Source organism: Anastrepha obliqua, chromosome 2 (assembly GCF_027943255.1).
Source record: "Anastrepha obliqua isolate idAnaObli1 chromosome 2, idAnaObli1_1.0, whole genome shotgun sequence".
NCBI lineage: Eukaryota > Metazoa > Arthropoda > Insecta > Diptera > Tephritidae > Anastrepha > Anastrepha obliqua.
In genome coordinates, this window is record NC_072893.1 from 25,465,662 (window position 1) to 25,489,308 (window position 23,647).

Sequence of the window (23,647 nt, forward strand, 5' to 3'; positions counted from 1 at the left end):
TTAAAAATTTAATTAAAAAAATTTTATTTAAAACAATTTAATTTTATTAAAAATAATTTTTTTTCGAAAATTTTAAATATTTCTTAATCAATTTGTAGCTGTAATTTATTTATTTGAGTTCAATATTGATACAGTTTCAAAATAATTTTACACTTTAAGATAAAAGAATTTTATTAAAAATATTTTTTTTTTTTTAATTTCGAAAATTTTGCTCCAATATTTTTTAGTCAATTTAAAGCTGTAATTTATTTATTTAAGTTCAATATTGATACAACTTGAATATTTTTTAGAATTTACTTACTGAATCCTCTTAAGTTAAGTCTAAAACTAAGTTTTTGAACCTTAAGCCTTCACCTCATTTGAAATGGTGTTTTTGGGTGTTCTTTGAAAGCGTGTAAGACGGAAACGAAAAACATTTTTTTTGTTTTCAGTATTTTATTTGGATCAACATTCCTAAAAAATAAAACTGTTTTTTGGCCATACGAGCTTCGTTCAAAAAATGATCTTGACATGGACAATGAACACAGATATAGCCGGTTCTACTGAACCGATTTTGATGAAATAAAATTTAAATGACATAAAATGCATGTCGTTATCGTGTGAACAACGATTATTTGGAAACAAAATTTTAGTATTTTTTTCGGCCCTTCAAAGTAAAACAGAGGGTCAAAAAACGGTTTTCAATTTTGTCAAAGTTTTTGTTTTTTAAAGATCGTAGTTCTCACGATAACGACATTCATACTGAACAAGAACTTTTTTGTCTTTTTCATTTCAGACAGCAGCCCTGAATCCCTGTCGCCGCCAGCGGCAAACCTTTTCTGGGAAGACCATTTTTTGCAGGCTGACAACTTTTAAAGACACATCCAATAAACACCACTTCAAATGAGGTGAGAGCCCGTCGTTCCCACGACAGTCGGTTCTACTTTATGTAAAAAAATTTCAGTCGGCATAAAGTAGTTTTACTTTTTAATTTATTTTACAAGTTCGCCTGTTCAGCTGACGTATTTTCCCCCCTCTACAGCGCAGTTGACTATTTTTTTTTATTCTACTAAATGTCAACAACACACAAAAAAATTTCAGCCGGTATTAAATGAGTTGTTAAAATTTTTTTTAGACACGTTTCGCAGCATCGTACGTATCCACCGCTGCTGGACCAGCTGACGGTTGGTTTCGTCATCCATTGGATGGCGTCTGCCTTCAGTATTAAAATCAGGCCGCCTGAAATGATAAGGTCAAAATGACCCCTGGCTCCCGGACTATAATAAAAAAAAAACGGCACGCGAAGTATGCCAATTCTGAATTGCCGTCATTTATACTACACTTTTAAATATAATTTTGTTATGCAGATTTTTTCTCAGAGTTTTCTTCCAAGAGAATTTTAACATACCGAATTGACTTGAAGTGTCTGCAGCGGCAAATCAGGTAAAGATTTCAGTTGTTTCATGTGGGACTGTTTTATTCCAGAACGAATGAAGAATTTTTCCGGATTTATTGGCAAGGCTTTTTCGAAATTTTACCTTCTTCTTTTTGCAAAGGAAATTGTACAAAATTTAGTTTTGAAATATTTTGCTTCAGTGCTCAATCTTTCCATTCCATAATTTTTCATTAGTAAGTAACAAAGCGAATCTATTAAAGCTGGTATCGGAGAATCAGCTGATTTGCTTTTTTCCGCTGTGTGCTGTGGCTGGCAGCATAGAATGAAACAAGGCGCGAATCCATTCTTTGCTTCGTACTTTGCCAATACTTGCCGTGGCAATCCAACGTACAAAAATTGTTGTTGGTCTTGTGCTACCACCTTTAATGAATGCGCGTTGGTAAATAAACTGTTTCAAAGGACTTGACATGTCGGTACTATTCACCAAATTATGTTTTTTAAATGTTTATGTATGTATGACACTGTCTGGCAGGCTGGCTGTGCCCTGCAGGCAACTGCGTAACAACAATTCATTTTTACAATAACAAATTTAAAACCTAATTAAATAATAACATTTGATTGCTTTAGCGGTTATTCGGAAAATTCAATTCCCGCCATTAAATCTCATAAAAGCAACCGCTAATGGCATATAAATATCTTCCGCTCTCCAACTTTGTCATATCAAAATTTTATACGAGTAGCTAAAATTTGTGGATGGGAATAATGGGAGAAGAAAAAAGTGAAGGAAATTCAAATTAATGGCAATTTATGTTATTTTTCGTTTTTATTTCTCAAGAAGAGCACTTTATGCCAGATGATAAAAAGTTTCAAATGAAAGCAACAACAATAATGCGCTTAACGGAGCAAATATCCAAGTAAAATGAGATGTTTTCACAGTAAAGGAGGATCAAAAATGCTGCTGCTAACAAAGGAAATAAATAGCAAAGTAGAATAAATGTGTGTGTGTGTATGTGAGCAGTTACAAATTGCAAAGTGAGGCACACAATAAGTGGCTACACAAATTTTGACTGCAATTTCGGGCGAGATAGCGCAAGTTTGCAAGGAACAAGTGCGCAGCGAAATAATGAGAAAAAATGGAAATAAAAAAAAACTAAAAAAATTTAGCAAAAATTATAACATTAAAAAGCAACTACGCTCTGTCCAGTGTCCAAGAAGTACCCTCCTCACCTCTTCGCCTGCGACAAAAGCATATTTTTGGCATAATTTCAAATTATATATCTACTCTCGCGCCACATTCGGGCTCTAACTGCCTGTAACTGTAAATGACACAGCTACACGTGTAACGGAGTTTAAGTAAATCGTTTTGGCTCAGCCTGCAACCGACGGATATTAACGAATGTTTTGTGGGCGTGATATCTGTCTTTAGGGGTGTGTGCGTGGATGTGTGTGTGCGTATTTGCGACTATAAAATGTGGCAAACGCTGGCAGAGCAGGCTTACATACGTACATATCATTTGTTGTTGTCACGCTGTCATGTACAACAGGGGTTTCATTCTAAATGGACCATAGGGACAAATTAAGCGTCGAAATAGGGTTGGGGACCTTCTACAGTCCTGCAGTCGTAGGCTAATAAAGATTACCAAGTATGGGAGATCTGATATCCGGTACATTTTACGCGAATTATGTTTGGTTTAGTTTAACGAATAGATCAGGAATTCTTTGTTTATATAGAGAGTAAAAATTTAATTTTTTTGGACTAAAGTAAAAAAGATAAATATTTTAAATACTTTTCCCACTCTTTGATATTAATAAGAAAAATTAAATTAAAAAAATTAAAAAAAAATTGAATTAAAAACATTTAATTGAAAAATGATATTAATAAAAAAAATTAAACTAAAAAAAAGTTAAATTAAAAAAATTCAAAAAACAAATTAAAAAAAAATTGAATTAAAAAAATGAAAAAAAAAAAATTTTAATTAAAAAAATTAAAAAAAAAAATTGAATTAAAAAAATGATTTACTCTTTGCCAGGACAAAGTAAAAAAATGTATTCTCAAATTTACTCACATATTATTTTGACAAAAATACCAACTTGTTAAAAAAGTTCCCGAAACAACCGCCAAGTGACGCTCTAAGTCAGCTGATGTAAGTTCTGTTTTTTTTCTTTTTCTGATAGGCCTTCACATCTGTGATTAACATTCCTACCAACATTCCACCTGTTTTTGATTTTTTACAGTTTTAAAAATGGGTTTAAATTTGCAACAACGAGTTTCTACTAAATTTTGCATTAAAAATGTATTAAGGTTTTCGCACCAACCTTAGAAATGTTGGGAATCTGCGTCGGTGTTTCGCTAATGACACTCTAAAGAAAGTAGACGTTTACGAGTGGCATAAACACTTCAGAAGAGAAAGTGTGTCCATCGACTATGACGAAAGTAGTGGCAGGCCATCGACAACGAAAACTGATGAAAACATCAATAAAGTGGAAGAAAATTTGATCAATAATCACAAATTACCCATCAGAGAGCTGACAGAGGACTTGAACATTGCTTAGGGATCCATTCAGGACATTGTAATTAATGATTTGGGTTTGCGCTGTGTTACTGCAAAGTTGGTCGCAAAGGACCTGAATGTCATGCCAAAAAGTAACCACGTTGATATCGCCAAAGACATGATTTCCTAGGCTAAAACCGACGCAACATTCATCAAACGCATCGTAACTGAAGACGAAACGTGTGTTTATGAGTACGACATGCAATCCAGACATCAGGCGAGTGAAAGGAGAGCACAGAATGAACTAAGACCAAAAAACCACGTTGTTTTCAGTCAAAAGAGAAAGCGATACTCGCGGTTTTTATGGATTACAACGGTATTGCACACCACGAATTCTTGTCAAAAGATCAGACAGTTAAATTATTAAAAATTTGGAGACTATGAGACGTTTATTTGAAACAATTGCCAAAACAGAAAGGATTTGTGACATCATTATCCGTGATTTTTTTACGAAGAACGGCATGAAATACTACCTAATAGCCATCGGATGGCCACCTGATATGGCTCCCTGAGATTTTTTTCGGTTTCATCGAGTCAGAAAACCACTACGGGGAACGCGTCGCGATTAAATAGCCGAAAGGAATTAATGGAAAAATTGAAGATGGCTCTGATGGCTATACCGAAAATAGAATGCCAGAAATGTTACAAGAGCTGAATCAAACGCTGGGCTAATGTGTTGTACTTGATGGTGAGAACTTTGAAGGCGATAATATAACTTTTGAGGAATAAACAGGTATTTTGAATTTTCTGAATATATTCCGGGAACTTTTTGATCAGGGTGGTATACCTATGTATGTATGTATAATCTCAATTACGTGTTTCTTGATGTTTTATGAAAATCAAAAAAAAAAAAAAAGTTGCACTTTTCTCCTTTGAAATAAAGTATACGCAATGGATACTTTTGCTATTAACGTTTCCCTTTTGAACCTTTAAAGTATTTTAAAAAATTAAATTGTTGAGAAAATGATAAAACCCAGAATGCAGCATTACTAAATAAAATTTAAAGTTTCACGTGTATATGAAATGTTTCTTGGGTAGCAAAAAAAGTAGAGCCCGACATAAAACCATTAATCGAAAAATTTGACTCGACTGCCTAATTGCAAGGAATAAAAACACCAGTGCACATTCGTCCTGTTCTTTCAATTCTAAATATCGCTAATATAAAGAAAAGCATGGAAAAAGATGAAGAATTGTCAATTGTATGGAGTCAATGGCATATCAATATGCCAGCAACGCTTTTTGGACTATTATTTATGGCCAATACCACGCGATATATGCTTTTACTAACACCTTCACAACGAGGTTTCTCTGATCTCGGTCAATGAGAATAGTAAAAGAAGAAGTTTTTGCATAAGTGTTACCGAAGGAATCATCACTGCCGACCTTTACTAGATCCTGAGCCACCTCCCAGGCGAGTCAAGAGACATCGGTTCGACTACACCGACGAGATCCAGGATCAAACACAACTGCAACTACTGGACCGAACAGTACATAGAGAGACATTAAACGACATTCATTATAAGGCTCTCACCACCGTCCTAAGATCCCGAGCCTCGAATTTGCTATCGGAAGGTAAACACCATCTATTGCAAACGAAGAGCTTCAGCTCCATCGTAACTTTAGCTCAATTACGGTCTGGATATTGTAGCAGGTTAAAATCCTTCCTATCCAAAATCGACCTTGACTTATTCAATGTATGTCTGGCCTGTGAAGGTACCCCGCACGACTTATAACTTATTCTCATGTCTCTCACACTCACTCACCTAACATTCCTCTGCCTCTGAGCCCTACCCGTCGAAACAACACGTTTCCTGGGCCTACCGTTAAATGGGTTAGACGAAGAAGACCGGTGACTACCGCGCATTCGCAGAGCCTAGAGAACTATAACTATAGAATAATAACATCAACAACAACAGCCAACGATATTATCAATTTCAAATGTCAAATGAAATTTTCGGTGATGAATTATTTCAAGATATTCTTTGACGATTTGACCACCAAAATATTTTGGTTTAACGCCTCTGGACTATTTTCTATGCGGTACGCTCAAAGATAAGAGTTTCTGCAAAAAAGTAAGACTTTAAAGAGCAACATTCGGCTCGAAATTCCCGAGAGAGGCCTAACTTTGCCAAAATGTCAACGAAAATTTCAACAAAAGTATTGACATTGGCATTTGGAAAATGCCATTTTATCGTTGAAAAATTTCAAACCCTCTCCTAAAAATGTATGGCAATAAACAGAACAGATGTACATATGTAGATATGTGTTTAATTTAAAAAAAAAAAACTTAAATTTACATTTAAAAAATTTACTGAAATTTAAATTTCCAAAACCAAGTACTTTACTTCAAAGGAGATTTGATAAATGATAGGGGAATTATATACCTGAACCATCTCCATGCGGTGAAGAGCACAACATTTGTCATTGTCAGCTTAATGGAGAGCCCACCCATTATCATCATACCAAGCGCCATAATTTTCAGTTTTGCTGACGCTTTCTTATTCAGAATAAAGCCGCTACTGATTCTGTATTAAATTTCTTACCTAAAATCTGCCCACCCCTGTACAAATATTGAACGAAATAAGTTTTTAAACCGGTATTATTGACTTTCGTGATTGCATCAGAGTAGCGGTCGATGTACTTGTACAGGCGTACATACACACTTACACTCACACAGGCACGCACACTTATTAGCCTTTAGGTATGTAAAAAAATGCCCAAGTGGCCATCAAATGCACCTGTTGTTGCTGACAAAATTCTAAATGGAAAATGTGCGCCAGGACAAAGTGACAGCTTAACTCCTGCGCTACTTTGGCATGCCAGTTGTTAGCGTTGCTTTGTTGACAGCTGTGGTTGTGTTGCAACAGATTATTAAGAAGGAATAGGTGGAGTTGCGATATTGAATTTTAGGAGTTGCTTAAGTTTATCAATTTTCGTATGCGATTGCCGTTTCGATGGCTCGATTAGTATCAAAAATATCATTAATGTTCAAGAATATAAAATTAAATAATGTATCATAATTGGGAAGAAGGGCCTAGAGGGAGGCCCACAAAATGCCATCAAATGCGAATATTATGGCCTATCCCTCCCAAATGTTAACCTCACCTTCGGGCGTACTCCCTGCTTCAAAACTAACGAGGCTCTGACGGTCGAGTATAGGCGGTATAAACTAACCATCCGTGACAGAGGAAATTATGTTACAAACAGAGCTGACAACACGTCTGGGGGCTAAAGCCGACATCTCGGCACCAGAATTGGAGAAGTAGGCTGACAACTTGCCAATCTTAAACTCAAAACTATCAACGAAACAACGACAAATAAGAATCGGAAAAAGCAATCCGCTCATAACTCGACGATCTTTGGCATGTAAAATAGTATCCAATATCAAATTTCGAGCATTCGTACATTTTTGGCAAAAAAGGGGCCCTTTGTGCCCGTGGGGAACCATAGGAACTTATATATAATTGTGAGCTAACTGGGCGCCAAGATATCTTTAGCGGAACTAAGCTCGATCACGATGGATTACATAGTAAAAAAAACTCTTTCCAAATTACGAAATCAGAAAAGGAATTAAGTGTCAAATGAACATGACAAAAGAGTCTACACTATTCACTAGTGAGGAACTCCAGTCTGCTGCGAGCAAACTCAAAAACAAAAAGGCAACAGGACCGAATGTAGTACCCATAGAAGACCTCAAGGAGATTGCAAGAATGCGACCACAAGTCATACTAGACATATACAACGCCTATCTAAGAGAAGGAATTTTCCCAGAAATCTGCAAAAAGCAACAGCTCGTAGTAATAGGCAAGGTGAAAGGCAACCCGAACCTTCTATTAACATATTGGCAATTATGCATGCTCGACACAGCAGGAAAGCTCCTTGAAAGACTGATCAAGTCTCGATTGGCCGCAGCCATAGATAACGCCGCAGGACTTTCAGCAAGGCAGCAAGGCAGCACGGCTTTAAACGTGAAAAGTCTACAATAGGGGCGAAACTGTCATAAACAGCAGAGGAGCAGCGCAACATGGCAGTATTCAATCCAGAAGCATAAACTTCTTTGCCACCTTAGATGTAAGGAACGCTTTCAATAGCTTAGAGCTAAAGTTCCGGCATACCTACAGAGCATAGTGGAGAGTTTTTTGCGAGACCGCAAACTCATCTCTCAAACTCCAGAGGGTTCTCGTTGTATAGACGTCACATTTGGAGCGGCACAAGGATCAATTCTCAGTATCGACTTGTGAATGAGCCGAGTTATGATGAGCTATTCAATATAGAAATGCCCGATAGTACCTTACTAACCGGATACGAAGACGACATCGCCGCATTCATCTCAATACGAAACCTTGAAGAAGCTCGTAGAAAACTTTACTAAGTCATGATATGGACACAGACGGGGGGAGATTCATATGTGGCCTCGCAGTGAAAATGGAGCTAATACTTCTAACCAAAAAGCGCATCTCGTTAGAAGTTAGCGTGTAAGGCACCTAGGCATAAGGCTGAGCCAAATACTAACTTTCTGGGCCCAAATAAAACACGCAGCAGAGAAAGCCGCGAAGATGACATCCCGACTCAGTAAACTGATAGCGAACATAGGGGGACGAACCCAAAGAAAACGGGAAATTTTGTTAGCTGCCGTTTTCTCATACAGATTTGAACTGTGTTTAAATGCGTTAAGGGTAAAGCACCGATGCAAGCTTTTAGCATCGCTACAACGAACGGCAGCTCTGAGATTTGTATTTGTCTACCGCACAGTTTCAGGGCCATCTGCTTAAGTTATAAGCAGCTCAATACCGATAGATTTACAGCCTTTAAGAAGAAAACGTTTTGAGGAGAGGAAGGAAGAAGGAGAAAGCAAACTTGCAGTGTGCGAAATAATGGACGCAGCGATAAGGGTATGGCAAGACCGCTGGAGAAATTAAATATGCAGCAGATGGACGGTTAGGCTAATAAAAGACGTCGCCACATGGAACAGCAGGAACTTCGGTGATGCCAATTTTTATACAACAAAAATGCTTTCGGGGCACTGGTATTTCCTGAAATACTTGTTCAATATAGGGAAATGCGAACACCTCACATGAATACACGGTGACGCAGCTGAAGATGACGCTGTACTTTTTTCCAATGCAATCGTTGGGAGCAAGAATGTCGAACGTGGGAGAATGCTGGCAATATAACGACTGAAAATGTAATCGAAAAGATGCTAAGCAGCGAGAAAATGTGGAAAATCATCAGCGGTTTTGAGGGAAAAATTCTCCGTATGAAAAAGTGGGACCTGGACGCAGCCACACAAGCATAGACCTTTGAAATGAGGAAGATGGAACGCCACTCTGAAGTAATGCGAAAGCGGTTCCAGGGTGGGCAACGTCTCCGAACGAGCGCGTGTTTTTTAGTCTCCGGATATACCGTTGCTGCGACGGCAGCTTAGGCGATACATTAGGCATTTTAAACCTCCTCATCCGCAAAAAACAAAACTGGTCTAATGGTGAGTGCTACAAAGGCAACTAATAAATGATTTCTTGTGGCGGAAAATTAAAGATTTGCAATTGGGCGATCTTTTGTTTTCGCGAATGGCGCGACATGCCACACAATCCATATCCTAATCGATCTTTTGCGCGCCCAGTACAGCAATCGTGTAATCAGCTGCTTCGGCAAGGTCAGCTGGCCATCTCCGAGCTGCAATTTGACACCGTTAGACTTTTTTGGTAGGGTGCTGTAAAGGACCGTTGTTATGCCAGCAATTTTATTAAAGATTCAGACCTTTAAAGCGAATGTGGAGCAATCGATTCGTGAGATATAACCAGAAACCGTCACTCAGGCCTTGGAAAACTGGATCAACAGAATGCGCTATTGCGAAGGTAGTCAGGGGAAGCTACCATTTCATACATAAATGATGGCACTGTTTTTGCTTTCGATTAAATCAATAATATACCGAAAAAAATTGATTTTTTTTTTCTTTTTTTAACTTTTAGAAATAAACCACTATATGGAAAACCCTGTATGTGTATACTCATTCGGAAAAGTTAAATTCGTGAAATCGAGTTGAATGAAGAAAAATTGATTTTCCTTAATTTTTTTGAATTTTTAAAAAACAAACCACTGCATGAACCACCCTTATGTGCACTTGTTTTTAAACAAAAAATTGTAAAATTAAGTTTAATGAAGAAAAATTTAATTGAATTCCTTAATTTTTTTGAATTTTTAAAAATGAAACCACTATATGGACCACCCTCTATGTGTATGTGCACTATTTTTAAAACGAAAATTCGTGATGAGTTGAATGAAGAAAAATTGATTTCCCTTAATTTTTTTTATTTTTAGAGATAAACAACTATATGGACCACCCTGTATATGTATGTATACCCTTTTTGATTGAGTGAGAAATTGATTTAACTTAATTTTTTGAATTTTTAAAGACAAACAATTATATGAACCACCCTGTATGTAGATGTGTATTTTTTAAAATGAAAATTCGTAAAATCAAGTTGAATGAAATTTGATTTTCCTTACTTTTTGAGTTTTTAGAAATAAACAACTATATGTACCACCCTATATATGTATGTATACTCTTTTTGATTGAGTGAGAAATTGATTTCCCTTAATTTTTTGAATTTTGAAAAGAAAAAACAAAGAACTATATCAACCACCCTATAAATGTATGTATACTTTTTTGATTGAGTGAGAAATTGATTTTTCTTAAGTTTTTGAATTTTGAAAAAAAAAACAAAGAACTATTTGGACCACCCTGTATGTATATATATATATATATACTCTTTCTGATTGGGCGAGGAAATGATTTTCCTTAATTATTTTCTGAATTTAAAAAACAAACAACTATGTGGACCACCCTATATACTCTTTTTGATTGATTTTCCTTAATTTTTTGAATTTTGAAGAAAAAGAACTATATGGACCACCCTGTATGTATATGTATACTTTTTCTGATTGAGTGAGAAAATGATTTTCCTTATTTTTTTTTGAATTTAAAAAACAAACAACTATATCAGTGGTCGCCAACCTTTTCAATGTGTTGAGCTACTTTCAAGATTTTGGAATAAACAGCGAGCTACTTGCACAAGCCAACATAAATTAAATAATACACAGTTATATTCGACATACAATACATGTATTTATTTTACTAATATACGTTCTATATATAATAAACTTATGACTTATAGTGCTTATACTTATGCATAACTACATCCATGTTCACACCTATCAATCGTAACAAAATTTTTTGCTGTCATAATGCAAATCACAAGCGACTTAAAAAAACAACAAAACAGTAATAGTACATTATTGTATAAATAAAATATGGGCAGATAAAAAGAGCATATTTAATGAGAAGGTTGACATTCTGACTCATCGATAATTTTTTTAATATTTGCAGTATAATTTGATACAGTCATTCGAATACAGTTATCCAAATGTATATCTGTAAGCCGATTGCGGTATTTATTTTTAATAAATTTCATATTGGAAAAAGAAGATTCACACAAATAAGTTGAACTGAATAACGCTTTCACTTTCAACGCAACACGACATAAAACTGAATACTTATCTTTACTTACTAAAGTCCATATACATTTTGTATTTGAACCTAAAGATTTTAAAGTCAAGTCACTTTGAAAAGCAATCAGCTCCATTTCTGTCACAGCAATGTCTTCGCCAAAGTTGTTCATAACACAAGTTGCAAACTGTTGTATATCAATGTCCATGAAGGGTGAAACAACAAATTGTGTCACTAAAGCAATTTTGCTGAAATCCTTGAAACGATTTTTGAAGTTTTCCTTCAAGTTAGAAACTATTTCCATATGATATTTACTGTCATAGGGCTCTAATAGATTTTTGGATATCTTTTCGGAAAGAATAGGAAAATGCTTAGTATCGCGGTTTTTTAGGTTTTGTTCCCAAAATTCAAGTTTTGTAATAAATGCATTTGTATCAGAAATCATTTCCGCTAATTCTTTATCCCTGTCTTGAAGCTGCAAGTTAAGCTCGTTTAATTTCTCTGTAATGTCCACAAGAAAACCAAAATCTCTGAGCCAAGTCGAATTTTCCAGTTCAGGAATCGGTTCATCGCGTTCTTTGAAAAATTGGAGTATAGCAGACAGGAGATCATTGAAGCGTTTGAGCACTCGTCCTCTGCTAAACCATCGCACTTCAGAGTGAAGAAGTATTGTTCTTCCCATTCCGAATGGAAATGGTATGTCTTCGCCTTCTTACTACTGCTTGCCATAATGTTTCGAACTCTAACCCAACCGCTACACGCAGAACGTTGATAATGCCGTTCAGTATTAAACTGAGCGCAATGTCGACGTACATTGCGTATATGTATATAAAGCCTAAAAATTCTGGAACACGCTAATCTGTTCCAGCCGATCCTAGAACGGAGACGCGACTTCGCGTCGTGTTTGTCGGCGCGAAATCGCTTACCGCAGTGTTGCCGCTGTTTATCTATTTATTATGAAAATTTCTGAAATTTGCTAATACTGGTATGATTTTCAGACTTTTGGATTTTTTCCAACGTGAGCAGCGCGAGCTACCAGAATTGCCTTTGCGACCTACCGATAGCTCGCGATCGACGGGTTGGCGACCACTGAACTATATTTACCTCCCTTTATACTCTTTTTGATTGAGTGAAAAATTGATTTTCCTTAATTTAAATTGAATTAAAAAAAAAACAACTATATGGACCACCCTGTATATGTATACTCTTTTTAGAATGAAAATTAGTGAAATCAAGTGGAATGAAGGGTGCTGAACAACACTTATTAAAATTGTTTAATGATTTTAATATTTTTTTATTTATCTGCACTAGTTTTCTTTAATTTTGAAACTTTTTTCAATACAAGCCAAACAAAATAAGTAAATTTTCTATAAAATTAAAAAAAAATTATAACGCTTAACCAAAAGTAAATTCAAAATTGTCCACAACGCAATTTGTTTGGCTTTTGCGCTGCCAAAATTAAAATTGAAATTTATTGAGGAAATAAAAAATTGTGTAAATGAAGCCAAATTTCATTTAATTGATGTAAATAGTCTGTAAAAATGATTAAGCAAATTTGTAAAACGTACATATGCACACGCATACATATGTACATACACATTTGCATATAAATAAAAAAACACACACATGTGGCACATAAATTTATCAAAACCTAAAATGAAATAAATAAATATAAATTGGCTGTACCGTCCGTGAAAAGCGCAATAACACATTTTCGCCAGCTGTCACACACGCTGCTTGCACACACGCCCATACACACCTACCTACGATACAAATGTAGAAAAATATTTTTATTTTTCACGCACGCTAAGTTTAAAAATAGTTTGGCAAAATTCAAAAATAATCTCAATCAAAATTAAAAATACCCGCGTGACCACGATTATGATGTCCCGCACTACAGCCGGGCCGAGCTGATGAAAAGGCTACACAAACAAAGTGCAAGGGCAATGCAATGATTCTATTCCCATTTCAAATTGCTCGCGATGCTTTTTTCGCGCATAAAAACTAAAGTATTTAATTGGCAAACGCGAAAAGCGTTTTATGAAATCTGCAAACAAAAAGGGAAAAGCAACAAACAACAAACAACAATTGAAAAGGTCTGCATTTGTTAAGCTGACAATAAAATAATCGACAATCCACTGCTGTCATCAGCAACAATTGCCAGCAATTCACCCGAGCGCCACGCTAATCGCCTCCAACAGCGAACAGTTGCCAATTCGCGTTTTTGTTTTTGCTGCTTTTCCGTCGACGTGAAGTTACTTTGAAAAACACTAGGCAGCATGCAAATACAATAAATACAAGTACACAAGAAAAACAAAACCAAATTGTTGTTCTTGGCCAAATTCTCAGACGTACATGAGCTTAAAAGCATTTAAATGCCACGCGCTGCTCTACAGTGGCCTTAATGGCGCTCACCTGCATAATTTAAAAATTTATTGCACTATATGCATTTGTGTGTCTGTGTGTGTGTATGTGCATAATTTATGCACATATTTATGTTTCTGTTCGGAAATGTCGAAATAGTGCACACATTTTAGTTTAATTAAAAACTCATTTGGTTTAATGCATTTTACCTTTAATGGCTTCCAACCGACCGCATCGCTCACAAATGCACTTTGTTTATTTATGAAATGATTTCACAGCGTATTCGAAAATATTCGCAAATAAGCATAAAATATGGCAATATTTTGTTGGCAATTCATTTTCAAGGTGCAGCAGTTGTTTCTGGCCTTGGACCAAGGCTTTGCAATTTCCAATACCTTTCATAATTTTAACATTAATTATTGTAATTTTGTTTATTTACAAGTAGAATTTGCGAGTCTTGAACTAGGTGAGCCTCTTATGGTGTGCTCGAAAGTATTTCATAAAGGGTTTTCCAACAACAGGTGTTATTTTGGAATAGATTGCGCGAAACTATTGATATTTTCCGGGAAAAGTTTCCGGACCGTTTTATCTTTCGAAGAGGTGATCACAATTGCTCACCGAGATTTTGTGATTTTTTTCTTTGGGGCCACGTGAAAGAGAAAACCTACGCCAGGAGCACAGGGCCGATTCAATACCTCTAAGATGGAATTCGTGAGGCTATCGAGGACATAGGCCAGCCACTTTGCAATTCAGTTATGGAAAATTTCATGAAAAGGATATTGTCCTGTAATCGTGGTCGTGGTGGTCATTTGCATAAACATCCGACCATTTATATTAAAATATAGCATTTTTCTTTGAATATCAAAATAACACCTCTTATTGGAAAACCCTATAGTTAGGTACATGAAACAACTCATGTCATTTGTGCATAAAATTAACTCTATTTTGACAGTGATTAACTGTTATGTACTGGTAATGTTGGGCACCATTAAATATTTTAGATTTATTTCGGCATGTTGCTAAAGATAATGCAGTTTCATGATTTGAGTTATAAGCAAAAATAGTTTGGGGAAAAAGAAATCCATTATTTTTAGGTAAAATTTCTGCTTTTTCTGATTTACGGTCGATCTTTAGCTTCTGGGCGATGCTACGACTGCTAAAATGTCGGTCAACTGCGGTTTTTTCTGTGATTTTATCGACATTTGATTTGTAATAAAATCAAAAATGCCTGAACGGAATCTACGAATCTGAAATTGCACGTAATTACGGCCCATAAACACCATTCACAATTTTCAAGGCCTGAATTTCACGGCTTGCATTTTCGCCTTTATCAAAGAAAAACTATAAAATATAACGAATTTTCTCTTTGTTGACACCATGTAACTCACAACTGAATCGAAACGAAAAACAAGAAAAGATTTTTTTAGTGCGAAATGTAACCTTGACAAAGCGCAGAAACTGTAAGTTGCTTGATCGACACTTTATTCAAGTGTGCCCTAAGCTGCGGCTGCCATTTAACCTAACCTATACTTAACAATACTTTACCAGATATCGATCACTACAGACATCTACCGAGAAAATAATGGATTTCTATTTCCCCAAAGTATTTCTTTTTTTGCTGTACCGCAACCGGCTTATATCCAGGCCTTATAGCGCCACAGGCTTAAAAAGGTAAGGTTAAGGTTAAAAAATTAGAGCGAAAATGTGTTTGAGTCTTAGATTCCCCAAAGCAGGACAGCAGTGCCAGCCGAAGACTGTCAACTTAGGATTGATTTTTCAGCGCTTGTTTAACTGGAGAATTTTTAAACTGTGTTTAAGTTTGCAAAATATGGCACTTTACTAGAAAACTGGCCCTTAGCAGCATTTTCAACAATACTATCTCCTAACGGACACTTCTCTTAAGCGGACACCTCCCATACGCGGAGACTTTTTTCGGTACATACCACAAATCATTAAGCATTTTGTTTTTGGACAAAACTGATGTTACCTATCATGTCCGACCGACTGTCGCAGTTCCTCCTGTCACTAAGCAGAGGGGAGTGTAGGAGGCTGGTTAGACTGATTGCGGGTCACTTTCTATGGTCAAAGCACATGGAAAAGGTAGGCATCTCAGACAGTGCACTCTGCCCAGCATGTGGAGAGGAGAATGAGACGGCGGCCCACTTTCTGTGCATCTGCCTAGGATTCGCTCGAATCAGGCTTGAGGTCTTTGGCACAGATGTGTTAAGAAGCGACCATCTTGGCTCCTTGGCACCACAAGATCTACTCAGATTTCTTCGGAGGTCAAGTAGTTTTGAAGAAAATTAAAAAGGGAATTCGAGTGCAGTACAATGGACTTAATTGTGTCTGAGTGCTGTACTTGCTAATCTGTCCCGGCAAAAAACAATATTTCCTACATTTTTTTTTCTCTTGAGTGGACAACCCTCCCATAACATTTTAATCCTCTCATGAAATATTAATATATTAACTTTTTCACACGTTTCTGATAAGCCGACACCTCCCATGAGATGATTTTGCCGTAGCCTCCTCAACGAGGTAGTTAATTTAAACGAGATATCCACAGAATATAAGAATGAATTGGATTTCTGGCCATCGAAGTATCCTTGAAGGCTGCCAATGGGTTAGTCAGGGAGGATGTCTCAATGACCTGAAGTACAGCAAAGCATTCCAGCTTCAATAGGTCTGATAAATAGGAGCATTTACGTCCATTGTTTTGAGCATTTGGATCGTAGAAGGCGTGTGACGCCAGGCCGTAAATAGGAATGTAAATTTGTTTAATTTTTACGATCACGAGATTTTCGGAATCTCGTCATTACAGTCGTGGAATTTTGGAAAAATATTTAGCAGAAAAAAAAATATAAAAAAAATATATTTCTTATGTTTTGAGTACAGTGGGTCGAGCAAAACACTGCACCACAGAGAATCTCATAAAGTCAGCCATATAAATTAAGAAAGAGCTGAATGGTTCTGAAATGGAATTAACGAGTCTAAAATAGTCTTGTATAGCGGCGCGAGTACACGACATTATGTTAGACGCCCATCTGGCTCGGCTCGGGGCTCGGCCTACAACGGATCAAAAAGCCTCAGAACGGGCGCTGACAATTAAACGATGGCAGCAGCGATGAGAGCTTCCTCGAAACGGGCGAGGAACATACAAAATCATTCCGTGCATCGATGAGTGTCCTACAAGAGAACACGGGGACGTAGACTACCACCATGCCCAGTTGCTGATCGGACACGGCTGTGTCCAAGAATACCTGTGTCGGTCTAAGCTGGCAGGCACCCCTTTCTATGCAGACTACCCCAACACGGTGATGAGTGCGGATTTTGTGCTGTGATCGCTTTAAACAAGAAAGAGTTGCACTAGAAAGAGTTTTGGAGCATCCACCTTCACGAGAGAAATGTGTTCAACCAGCGGGAAGTGGGAGTCAGTTCGAGTATTCGCAAATCGTAATGCGTCTTCGCCATATCGATTGGGAGCGCATGGCATGGCAACAATCAATAGTAGCAGCAGTAGGCGCAGCATTATCATTAACAGCAGTGCAGTGGAGGCTGAGCGAAATTCGTGGGCCGGCGACAACCACAGGCACTTGAGACATTGTCTCGCAATGACGCACTATTTAACGTAGAGACACGAGAAGACGAGCTTATAGCATGAAACTGGCTACAAATATGGTGGACCCTGGATGAATAGAATTGGTCCTATTTATGGATGAAAACGTCGACAAAGTCATGGAAATGGTGCAGGAAAACCATCATTTAAGTTTGAGGGAGGTAGCTCGAGACTTCAGCGTGTCTCTCGATTCAATTCGCAACATTTTACACCATCAATTGGGCATGAGACGCCTGGCTGCTCGACTCGTTCCAAGAGAGTTGAATTTCTTTCAAAAAATTCATCGGAAGAATGTGGCTGAAGACATGCTTGAGCAAGTGAATTCGGACCGAATGTTTGTCCAGCGCATTATAACAGGTGATAGACGTGGGAATATATGCAAACCAGTCAACAGGCGGCTGAATGGAGCTATCCACATGAGCCGAAACCCAAAAAACCACGTCAAAGTCGGTTAAAAGTGAAAGTCAGGCTACTCGTTTTCTTTGATTATCTTCGAGTGTTGTGCACTCGGGATTCATTCCAAATGCTTCTACGGTAAATAAAGAATATTATTTGGAAGTTATGCGTCATTTGAGAGAGAATGTGCGTAGGAAATGCTCTAATTTGTGGAAAGAAAACTCATGAATCTTGCACTATGACAACGCACCGTCTCACAAGGCTCATATTGTGAATACTTTTTTGACCAGAAACTCTACAAATCTCATCGAACAACCACCGTATTCTCCGGATTTAGCCGCCTTGTGACTTTTTCCTTTTCCCAAAATTTAAAAATTGCCACTTCGCGGACGTCGCTTTGAGTCGGTAGAGGCCATTAAGGGGAATTCGCTGAAGGAGCGGAAGAAGATCTCTTCAAACGCATTTAAAAGGTGATTTGATGACTGGTCAATGGAATTTGTGTATTGCTTCGAATGGAGCCAATTTTGAAGGCGACGAAATAAATTTTGATGATTAAACAATTAGCTTGCGTTTTATTGCACAATTTCCGGTACTTTTTTGACAGAATGTTATTTTAATTTTAACCCTAAATTTCTGTCTTTTGTTAAAAAAAGTTTTATTTTTCGTTACAAAATTTATTGAAATATGTCAATAAAAACTTTCTAGTCACATCATAGAATATTTTTTTTTAAGAATTCAAATATTTTATTTCGTACTGCTATTTTCGCGTTCGCAACTGTACATGCGTATGGTATATAGTCCTTGACATTCAGAAAGATTTTGGCTTCTATAGGAGAAGAAACTTTTAGAATCGGTCAAATAGTTTCAGAGATTACCCGTTACATATAAAAAACAACAAATCTTTCCTTTTCATATAATATCTATAGGGTAGGCCATGTAAAATTTGCTTTTTGAATCGGCTATAAAAAAAAACTAATCAATATCTTTATCAAACTTTTGTTTTTAACCGCGGAAGAAGAAGAAGACTCACCACTTTGGAAATAGGTGTTCAATATTTCCCAATTTTGTTGAAGCGTATAGCGTCCCATTTCGTAAATGTCAAACCTTTAAGTAAATTATGAACACATTTGACATGTCATTTGTGTTACCATTCTCAAAAAAATAGGTGGTTCAAAAAGCAAACGCTATATGGCCTACCCTGTAGCACAGATTAAATTTGAAATACAAAAGCTTCATTCTATTTACAGAGAAGAAATCGTAGAGGTGCGGGCTAATAGTGGTAAGATCTAGTAGAAGTTCATTGTGTTGATATTAATGTCATTACCTCCCACTTCTGATTATATTAAAATTTGCTCGATTATTTGAGATTCATGGCTGATTCAACGCATCAAATGGTGCTACGCTATTGTTGATGGCTATCTAAGAAAATAATTGAACTCAGTGCGATAACCTTTTGTGTGAGTCTTTTTGCAGGACACGAAAATTAATACATAAACGTCTACAAAAATAGCAGCCAGCTCAACCAGACGAAAACAAAATAATTAAAACTTATTCAAACGAACTGGTTTCGAAGGCCTGGCACCGAAAACAATAATAGACAGCATTGTTCAGGCTGGCACTGACTGCAGGTAATGCAATACTCGCACAATACTCGTACTATGGAATCTAAATGGAAGTGTATGCTTTCAACACTGAAGGCAACACAATGCGAGCCTATCAATTTTCAGCCATTCTGCTTCGCTTCAACTCTCATACTCCTGACCTAGAGCCCAACCGCTCATCATAAAACACCCCTTTTCGAATGAACTCACGAACTCACTCATTTTGTGCTGCTGGCGGCGTTTGAAGCACAAAACAATCATCGTCGAAACTTGAGGACTGCGTTATATCTCCTGATGACTGCAAAGTGTGCATCTCTTCAACGCCCAATGAATACCCGTACTGTGCGGGCGTAGTGGTCAACGTGGCTGCAACGACGCCGAGGCCAACGTCATTTTCATCATCGCTGTCTGATTCTGATTCTGAATTGTGGTTGCGGTTGTTGTGGTGATGTTGCTGACGCTGTTGTTGATAATGATGCTGGTGTAGGTGACGTGGATGTTGCTGTTGCTGTTGCTGTTGGTGGTGAGTGGAGTGCACTTCATCATTTCCACTTTCATTATCATCACTACTTCCGCCATCGCTCAATTGCAGCGGCATGCTATTAAGACTGCAGGCAAGTTGTGTATGGCTTTGTGTTGCTAGTGCTGTCGATTTTATTGTTGTAGCTGATGCGGTTGTATGGCACTGCTTGCTTCTGCCTAGCTGTACTTTCATTGACAAATCGACATTTTTCGCGTCATGTGATGCCACTTTATTGCCACAACTAGCCACTGTCGTTGGATGTGCTTCTGTTGTGGCCCCTGTCCGGGCATCTGTGGTTGAGTCAAGACTTTGTCTGCGACAATAGCAGCAAATTGGCGCAACAGTACTCTGCGGCGTTGTGTATATGTCGGCTGTTAATAAATCTTTGTGTAGCGCGTACTCCGTGACGTATGAGCAACGTCGCGCCTCATTTCGCACATTCATTTTGAGTCAGTCACTCAATCACTTAGCTAGTCACTCACTTATTTCACTTTATCAATGGAGGTGTTGAGGTTGAAATTTGCGCAAAAAACCGACGTTTATTAAGAACAAGTTTTTTATTTCGTTTTTTATGTGTGGTTTGTTTTTTGTTTGTTTTAATTTTGGCGCTGCTCTTCGCTGTTTTTGTTTTTTGTAGCCACAGTTTCATTAGAGGTTCTGTTTCATTCATTAATTAAAGCTTCAATTGTTGGCTGCGGTTTAATTGCTTTGTATGTTTAATTGTACATTTGTATAGCTGTTTGTGTCAATATGTGCGCTGAGATTACCAAAAAACAAAAAATTACAATTTTTAGGAAATAATTATATGCAAGCGCCTTTCGGAATTTTATTTAGGAGATATGTTCAGAGCACTTTAATTTTGAATGAAAATCGAATAATGATTATGATTCTTCAAAGAACGAAAAAATTAGTTTAAAAATATACTTCGAAATCGAGTAGAAAAATCGAATATTTTTCTATTTACCAGTTGTGTTCACAACAGTTTACTAAAAATTATTTACAATTGCATAAACGATATAAAAATGCATAGGGATAAAAAAGGAACTTTAACATTTATGAATAAAATAATTAAAAAATATGGCGACCCTCCTCAAAAATATTTAAAAAATTAATTATCCTAACATTTCACTTAATGCACAAATTTTCAAATTCATATATAAAATAAGAAAAACAATATGGCAACCCTCCTCAAAAATAATTACAGAACGCATGTTTTAACACTTCAACTACACTTAACAGACAAACTTTTACATTTATAAATAAAATAATAAAAAATATGGCAACCCTTCTCAAAAATATTTACATCAATTCTTTTAACAAGTCAACACAACTAACAAACAAACTTTAACATTTATAGATAAAATAATAAAAAAGATGGCAACTCTCTCATCAAAAATATTTACAGAATTTATTTTTTTTACAATTCACTAGAACTGAACAAATACATTTTCTCATTTGTAAACGAAATAATAAAAAAAAATATGGCAACCCTCCTCACAAATATTTTCAGAAAGAATTTTTGTAACACTTCAAGAGCCTCGTCGACAACCCCTAACAGACAATCTTTCACACACAGAATGAATTTTAACATGTCTATTCAATTTCACTAGCAAACTTTCATATTTATATAAAAAAAATGTGGCAGCAAAATATTTACCGAATTAATTTTCTTAAATTTTAATACAACTTAATAAAGAAAAGTTCACAACTATAGATAAAATAATAAAAAAAATATGGCTGCCCTCCCCAAAAATTTTCACAGCATGAATTTTTTAACTCTCAAAAAACAATCTTTTAAATTTATATAAAAAAACAAAAAATGTGGCAGCCCTCACCAAAAATATTTACCGAATATATTTTTTCAACATTTCAATACAACTTAAAAAAGTTTGACATTTACAAAAACAAAAAAGTGGTGGCAACTCTCCTCAAAAATATTTGCCGAATTTATTTTGTTTACATTTCAATACAATTTTACAAACAAATTTTCCCATTTGTAGATGAAATAATAAAAAAAAATATGGCAACCCTCCTCAAAAATATTTAGAGAATGCATTTTATCATTACTTTAATAGAACCTAATAAACTTTTACGTTCATGTAAACAAAAAAAAACAAATTTTAACATTTAGAGATTAAATAATAGAAAATACTTGGCAATCCTCCTCAAAAGTATTTACCGGATTCACTTTTTTAAAATTTCAATACAGCTTAAACTAATTTTCACAATTAAAGATAAAATAAGATGGCAACCCTGCTTAAAAATATTTACAGAATGATTTTTTTAATTCTTAAAAAACTTTCACATTTATATAAAAAAAAATATGTAGCACCCTCCCCGAAAGTAATTACAGCTTAAATTTTTTTAACACGTCAACACCATTTAACAAATAAACTTTCACATTTATATAAACTAAACCAAAAGAAATGTTACAGCCCCCCTCAAAAATATTTACCGAATTAATTGCTTTAACATCTCAATACAACTTAACAAAGAGATTTTAACATTTATATAAAAAGAAAAAAAATTTGGCAACCCTCAACAAAGAAAAGTTTACCACTTTAGATAAAGTAATAAAAAAAATAGGGCTACCTTCCCCAAAAATGTTCACAGAATGAATCTTTCAACTCTTAACAAGTTTTCACATTTATATACAATATAAAAAAATAGAGCAACTCTCCCTAAAAATAATTACAGAATGAATTGTGGCAACCTTCCTCAAAAATATTTACCGAATTAACTTTTTTAACATTTCTACGTACGGTGTTACACTTAAACTCAAACAGAAAGCATGATAAGCGCACTACGCTGTTGATTATGAGAGAGAAAGTGTACGAATGCACAACATTTGAAAATGATTAAAAATTCCTGCGAAGTTCTCGTGGTTCGTAACTTCAAGTGCGCTCAATCCAATTTTCGGTTGTAACTAATCGGCTTACCGGACAGACTGTGCCTGCTATAGTGGATAAATTTTAGTCAACATATCAGCTTTTGAATATTACAGTATCAGTGAGCACCGTTCGAAGCATCGAAAATAATCTCGATCAAATTCAAATTGAAGCAAATCAGTAGATTCTGTGCGGTTCACTGCGATTTAAATATCTCTAAGTCCACATTGCGACACATTTTGCCTAAAAATGTTAGCCTAGATCCTTACAAAATCCTACTAAGGGAAGAAGTGAAGAGCTGTGATTATTTGAAGCGCCGAAATCGATTCCTGATTGTGCTTTGCAAAAGATTTAAGATAACCCTGAATTTCATCGAAAAATCGTTTTCAGTATTCAAACACATTTTTGGCTTAATACAATAGCTTTGCCAATAAGCAAAATATACTTTAATGATGAACAGCGATAAAGCTCACTGGGCTTCATGCATTCATACAAAAATTGTGCGTAAATATGACAGGTAGGGTAATCGAATTCTTTGTTCGATGAAAATAAACCAGAGGCTCTTAGAAATTTAGTTTTTTATATTTCATGTTGGCAGTGGACAACGCACTCAGTGCCAATTGCCGCTAATGCCCATATTTGCTTCTTCAATTAAAGCCAGAGTGAAGCGAAAAAAATTGATTTTTGCTTGGTTCGTATTTGTTTGAAGAAACTTTTACTTCAACCTCTCTTTAGCAGAATAGGATGCCACAATATTTACATTTATATACAAATGTATTCTAGTGTGTGCCTGCAGTAGTTCAGTATCATTTTTAACATTTGTTGTCG

General features: G+C 36.1%; 1 protein-coding gene across 1 annotated transcript in view; it reads right to left on the minus strand.

Moving 5' to 3' along the window:
* The window catches only part of LOC129239378 (cytosolic purine 5'-nucleotidase), a 46,717-nt gene extending 26,327 nt beyond the window's left edge, over window positions 1–20,390 (minus strand). The window contains exon 1 of the mRNA XM_054874842.1: window positions 19,627–20,390. Within this exon, the coding sequence (XP_054730817.1) occupies window positions 19,627–20,375 (749 nt within the window). The 5' untranslated portion in view covers window positions 20,376–20,390. The remainder of the gene's footprint in view (window positions 1–19,626) is intronic.
* Window positions 20,391–23,647: the final 3,257 nt, after the last annotated feature.